At 33.9% G+C, this 7275-nt stretch overlaps 1 protein-coding gene across 1 annotated transcript; it reads right to left on the bottom strand.

The window, feature by feature from the left end:
* Positions 1-1581: 1581 nt before the first annotated feature.
* On the bottom strand, positions 1582-2388 carry LOC21396975 (phytosulfokines 2). The gene is made up of 3 exons (XM_010091116.2): positions 2210-2388; positions 1992-2077; positions 1582-1859 (listed from the first exon to the last, which is right to left on the bottom strand). The coding sequence occupies exons 1-3, from the start codon at positions 2298-2300 to the stop codon at positions 1749-1751; spliced, it is 288 nt and encodes a 95-aa protein (XP_010089418.1). The 5' UTR covers positions 2301-2388; the 3' UTR covers positions 1582-1748.
* Between the last annotated feature and the right edge of the window lie 4887 nt (positions 2389-7275).

Genomic DNA, 7275 nt, shown 5'->3' with positions numbered 1-7275 from the left:
GCCCCGAATCAACACTTATGGGAACCGTCCATCTACTTCATTACGAAGGAATGGATTTCATCTTGTAAATTAATATTCCTGGCTATTTATTTTACTATGCTCCCAATATACCAAGACTTTGACACTATTCACATGTGTCATTACTCAATATGTCAAAGAACATAATATCATAAATAGAAGTCTATTAATTACTCAGAATTAAGATTAATTCATATATGATCATCATTGATTAATATTGAATACTCTATTTAATAACGGAATTTATTAGAGATTCATAATTAATCGCGTTCCGGTCTTATGTAATCATATTACATAAAATGCTTTCATTCCAATAATCTCATTATTAACAATCTAGGATAAGATTATTTCACTTAGATTGTAATGAACCGCATTAGTAATTTTAAATTAAAGATCCCAACTTTAATTTATAATTATGGATAAGTTTAGATTATTTTACTTCAAACATTATCCTCTGCATATAACACTTATATACAATGTTTAAAGTTACATCTAAAATAATCTAGAGATTTTGATATTTATAAAACATCACATGCATGCAAAATAATATTGAAAAAATTTCTCATTTCATTAATAATCAGCAAAATTTTTACATCTTATTTGATTTATGGGCATATATCCCAACATTAACAACAGGAAAAAAACAAAAGAGACTTTCTCGGTTAAGCTTCTCTATTGGTAGTACTAATTTCTAACCGTTGGATTTAGTCAAAATACATTAAATTAAAAAAGTAAACAGAATAATTAATTTTTTTTTTTTTTTACAAATTTAGCAGTTGAAAAGTAAAGAATTACTAGTAGTTCATTAATTTTTCTTTTGTCACAGTAAGTTGTGATTGTTGAAACAAACTAGGGTTTGATTTTTGTAAGTTTCCAACAACCTTAGAAAATGACATTGAAGTGTGGTGTGGGCATTCTAATTTCTAGCCCCCATTAGAAACGATTCCATTTTCATGACTCAAAAAGTGTCCCGTTGCTACTTAGAACAGAATGTTTATCAATAGATTTGTATACCTTGTGAAGTAGCGTAACCAAAATCTCTGCCAGGAAAAAAAAAAAAAAACCCCCTTTTCTTCTCGTCACCAATTTGTTTTCTTTGTTTTCTTTGTTTTCTTTGTTTTCTTTTTGACATACTAATATCTATGTATTAATGTTAATTATATAACTTCATTAATGATTTTTTAGCATTGCTGATCGTTTGATAATTTCCCATTACAAATAATCTGAGTCCTCTCTCTCTCTCTCTCTAGCATTATTTTTTTCATCTTTTAATCAACATTATGCGTTGTAGTTTCTTTTAGCCACAAATTAATCTTAGCCTCTCATGTGATATATAAAATTAGTTAACACGTATCTGTTATCTCTCTCTCTCTCTCTTCACGCAGCTGCAGTAGTACTATATACAAGTAAAAAGTCAAAACAAGACAGAAATTCATAGATAGATCATAAGGCGTACAATAAAAATATACATACATACATACATATATATATATATATATATATATGGGAGATTCTATATATATATATGATATATTAATTATATGTAATAGTTATAACAAGCCCTTTTCTGATATTGGTTTCTTCCTAACATATTTAAGAAGAGCTTTCTTGCTTGAAATCCTGGCACACGCACAACTAACATATCTTAGTTAGCTAGAAACGAAGTCCACACATAATTAATATGCTTGAGGAATATATAAAGTATATAATATAACATAATAATAATATATCTAAGGCTTATGGTGTTGGGTGTAAATGTAATCCAAGTGGGCCTCTGCAATCATCCTTCTCTTGAGACATTCTTCGTCTTCCGCAATGCATCCATCTGCAGATCCCATAAGCTGAAAATAAAATAAAGAAAAAAAAGAAATTAAATACATGTAAAAAAATAATATGCATATGGATGCGCTATATATATATATATATGTTATGTGTAAATAGACAGAGAGGAGAGAAAGAGGGGCTTTACGTACGTCTAAAAGATCATGCTCTCTTATTATCCCTATAAATGAACCTTCACGTTGTATGTTAATCTCGTCATGACTCTTCTTTTCTTCAACTGTTGATCATATTTTGGAGGAAAGAAAAAGAATTTCAGGTAAGAAAAAGCACGGCATCATGAAAAAGGATATTAAACACCGAATATTTAGATTACATACATATACACATGAGAGAGAGAGAGATAACATACCTTGTTCCGCAGCAAGGAAGCGAGCTTGTGAGTGGCAAACAAGGAAAGCAAAGAGCAAAAAGATGAAAAACGCGTGAGAATTCCGTTTCATCTTTGTGTTAATTATAATGTTTTGTGAAGGACCAAGAAGAAGACTAAGGGAGAGATATGAGTACTATGAGGAGGAGGAAGAGGAGAGTTGTAATTGTGTGTGTGTGTGTGTGTCTCTCTCTCTATATATATATATATATAAAAGATGAAAGAAAGACTGCTGTGACCTCCTCAGTTTCACACATAAAAAACTTCCATAGCCCACTCACAACTTAGCAACCAAACATGGGGACCCTACCCACTTACCAAAGCACAGTTCTTTTAGTACTTTTCTAAGCTCTGATATTTTTTTTTTCTATTATTTACTTATTTGTTTATTTATTCTCTTACAACACATGTTCCCAGTACTAGTGCTCCTCTTCTCTCACCTTGTTATGTATTTTATGTGAGTGGTACTTCTCCAAACAAGTGTACAACTTCCATTTAGAGACACGTGTTTATTTTATAGAGTTAATCTCATAAATGGTCACTGAATTTTATCGTCAATCTCATTTTAGTCTATAAAGTTTAAAAAGTTTAAACTTAGAGTGTGTTTGATTAGAGGGAGAGATGGAAGGATAGAGAGAGATGGAGGGATGGAGAGGGATGGAGAGGGGTGGAGGGAGAGGACTAATCACTTGTTTGGTTAGAGATAGAGGAGAAGGGAGATGAGAGGTCACTAGTAGAAATATGGTATTTAACGACTGTTAATAACTATCGTTAAAAGATCGTCGTCTAATCGTGAGTCGTTAAATGCATGTGGCATATAACGAAGGTTTTTATCCGTCGTTAAAAATTACATTAGACGACGGTTTTCTTAGTAAACCGTCGTCTTATCTCGACAATAATAGACTTGACGCGTATTTTAGACGACAACTTTATAATAAAATTGTCATCTAATGTTGAGATTTAACGACGGTTTTTTGAAAAAAAAGTCGTTATATGTTCTTCCTAAATAAAAAAATTTGAGCTATTTTTTTATTGTCCCACAGGTTGGCCTATTAATCTCGTGTTTTATAAGCTTTTTGGCAACAATTCACAGAACCATTATAACTGCAAAATAAAATTTTAAATTTTAAATTAAAAATGAATTATAAATATTAAATAATACATCAATAAATATAGTTTATGATCAATATTACAACAACATATTAATTAAATGTTCATATAAATTACAACAACATATAGTTTATCATTTTTTCTCTTACTATTATTTTCAACCCATGTCCATTCAACATCTAAGCAGACAAGGTTTGAATCATCATCATCATAAAAAACATCAACCTTGTCAACGGGTGCCAAGCCTCTACTCACAAATGGAACGAAAAGCTCTTGACTTCATGGGAACAACTAAGGATAACTCCAAATCATTGGAATCGGTTGTATGGAAAACTTGTTTTGCTTGTGTTGCCAAAATGAAAGGATCTTTCTTGTAACCCATACTTCGAAAGTCAATCACTGTAGCGCCGTCACTATTAACTTTCATATAATTATTGTCGGCCTACTTACACATAAAAGGTGCCACCCATAATCTACAATAGTCAAGTTCTCATATGTCCTCCACAAAATCGTAGTAGGTCATTGTTCCATATACGGGATTCTTGTCTTTTACAGACGAAATATGTATAACATCAGCACGGAGACTAACACCACTATTTTAGACCGGGCGCTTCTTATCTTTCTCCCGAGTGTAGAAGGTATAGCCATTTATTGAGTATGATGTGTATTTCATTACCGTTGACGAGGGTCCTCCGGCTAGCTTAAACAAGTCTTCCGACACACCTTCATTTCCTAACTCGCGAACCTTGGAGTAAATGTGTGTCCTTATCCACTCTCTAAATGTCTGGTTATGTTCATCTTGCAAACACTTCTCATTTTTTCCTCTTTTTGGGTTTGCCGCCTTTATTTATTTTTTGTGGACATCTATGTATGGTTCCATCACACGAACATTACGTAGCACATAGAGACATGCTTGAACCGAGGAGGGAATACCTGTAGATTTACCTTTTGGCTCCATGTTTACCTTATTTGGTAAACTAATTGCTTCTGCATTAGACAAGTACTCTGAGCAAAATTTCACAGCTTTTTCAACTATGTAACTTTCAATGATGCAACCCTCCGGCCCGCAAAGCCTAACTTCACAGACTAAATGTACCTTAGATGTATCATGATGTCGAAGAATGATGGTGGAAAATACTTCTCTATGCACAAGGTCATCACCACCTTTAATTGTAGTGTATCCAGCGTCATTGGATCTATTACCTTGGAACGTATGGAGTTGAAGAAGTAGCAAAACATAGAAAGTGCAAATCTTACATCCTTTGTTAAAATCTCATGCAAAGCAAGTGGCAACAGTTGATGCATCAAAATATGGCAATCATGTGTCTTCATGCCAGTCAGCTTCAATTCTTTCACCGACACCAAGTTTTTGAAGTTAGATGAATACCCTTCTGGAACTTTGACAAAAGCAAGTGATTCATTGAATTTCTTCTTCTCTTGTCTCGATAATGTGTACTTAGCTGGAGTAAGTAAGTGCGGGAGCCTCTTTTTTCAGGAGCCAAGTCACCTCTAATGTTCAATTCCATGAGATCTAACCATGCATTAAGGTCGTCTTTAGTTTTACCAGGGATGTCAAGTAGCGTGCCAACTATCGACTCATAAACATTCTTCTCAATGTGCATGACATCCAAGCAATGATGAATTAACAATGAACGGAAGGTCAAAGAAAATTGACTTTTTCTTCCAAGGTCCAATCACCGGCTCATTATTTATTTATTTCTTCTTCCCGAAGACCACTTTTACGTTCTTGACCATCTCAAACACTTGTTTACATGTCAAAGGTCTTAAAGGTGGTATTTCTTCTGTTTTACCATTAAAAGCTTTTCTTTGTTTGTGGTATCGATGATTCATAAGCAAGAATCTCCTATGGCCATCATACACCGTCTTCGTTTCATGTTTCAACGGGATCAAAGATGTCTCTGTTATGCAAACACGACAACTTATGAAACTCTTAACCGAGTACCCAGATAGGTTTCCATATGCAAGGAAGTCATTAATGGTCAACATCAACATTGCTCGGAGTACGAAGGAATCATCCCGGAAACGATCGTTAACTTCGATCCCACTTTCCCACAATCCCCTCAACTTATTAATCAACGGTGCCAAGTAGATATCAATGTCATTTCCTAGTTGATTAGGTCCAGAAATTAATAAGGTCAACATTAGAAACTTTCGCTTCATACATAAGTCTAGCGGAAGATTGTAGTTTACAAGGATGACGGGCCAAGTACTGTGTTTACTGCTAAAATTAGTATATGGATTCATCCCATCAGCCGACAATGCAAGGCGGACATTCTTAGGTTCCGCACTAAATTTGGATTCTTTGCATCAAATGTCTTCCACTATGGAGAATCGGTGGGGTGTCGTAGCATGTCATCGTTAACCCATTTATCATGATGCCAATTTAAATTTTTAGCATGCTCTGAATTTTGATATAATCACTTTAATCTTGTTTCGATCGGAATGTACCATAACACCTTCACCATACATACCTTTTGTCCCGTTGGACGGTTTCTTACCTTTCTTCCACCTAGACTCATGGCACACCGGACGCTCGTCCAAGTTTTCACATTTTTTTTTTTGATATAGCACACAATCATTTAAACACATATGTATTTTCTCATATTCCATCCCCACAGAGCTTAATGTCTTCTTAGCCTCATACATAGAACCCAACACTCGATTATTATCCAAAAGTGAATTTTTTAAAAATTTTAAGAGTCCTGTGAAACTTGCATTTAACCACCCACTCGACGCCTTCAAGTTCCACAATCTAATTTATCCGGACAATTTAGTATACTTCTTATACCCATTATACCATGACGTCTCCGTATCATTCATCATCTTCTCAAATAACTCCGGTCGGTGTACAAATTCTTCCTCCATATCATTAATCATATGAACCATGTCACTTCCATCATCTTTATGATCAATATCAATGTCATTCCTCTCAATTCCCCTAACCGCCGAAGTTGAACTTGAAACCTTTCCACCTTGCCATATCCATGTTTGATAAGTCCGATCAATGCCATATTGGAACAAATGAATTCTAAGATCTTGCATCAATTGTCTTCTAATATTGCCACATTGCACACATGGACAACGAATAATATTCCTTCATTGTATTCTTTGCAAAAGAAATAAATTCTTCAACCACTTCCTTATATTCATTACTCAACCTATTTGCGAACATCCATTTCCTATCCATTGCTACATAAAAAATCAAACAATAAATATCTCACTTACCCAAACACATAAATCATAGAATTACTCAAAATAATATATTAAAACCCAACACCCAACACCTATATTACTCAAAATCATAAAATATAAACAAAATTCATTATCTACATAACAAATTTAAGACACACAACAACACCCATATTACTCAAAACCACAAAACCTAAACAAATTTCATCATCTACATAACGAATTCACGAAAAAACCAAAAACTCAACACCCATATTACTCAAAATCACCAAAGTTAAACTAATTTCATCATCAACATAAATAAATTTTATCAAACAACAAACATCCAACATCTATGATACTCAAACCCATAAAATCTAAGCTATTTTCTTCATTTTTAATCAAATTTATACAAAAAATGAGAAAATTAATGAAATTTACTTGACGTTCTTCACGGATTTGTGGCCCTTCCCAGATTTATGGAGAATACAGTGGCAAACGGAAGGAGAACGGTGGCGAATGGAAGGAAGAAGGGGCCTATTTGGGGTGGCGGCGCTGTCTGGGTAGAGAGATTGGCAGCATAACTTAGTGGGCGGGCGTTTTAATTTTCAAGTGAATTTTTGCGAAATGAAGTTTTTTTGGGTTAAAAACTAGATTCAACGACGGTTTTATGAAAAATCGTCATTAAGGATACCAGTATTAGATGACGATTTTTAAAAAAAATTGTCGTCTATAGTTGACATGTCAAC

The sequence above is a fragment of the Morus notabilis genome, unplaced genomic scaffold (genome assembly GCF_000414095.1).
Source record: "Morus notabilis unplaced genomic scaffold, ASM41409v2 Scaffold705, whole genome shotgun sequence".
Lineage (NCBI taxonomy): Eukaryota > Viridiplantae > Streptophyta > Magnoliopsida > Rosales > Moraceae > Morus > Morus notabilis.
This window is presented reverse-complemented; position numbering and strand designations above follow the sequence as displayed.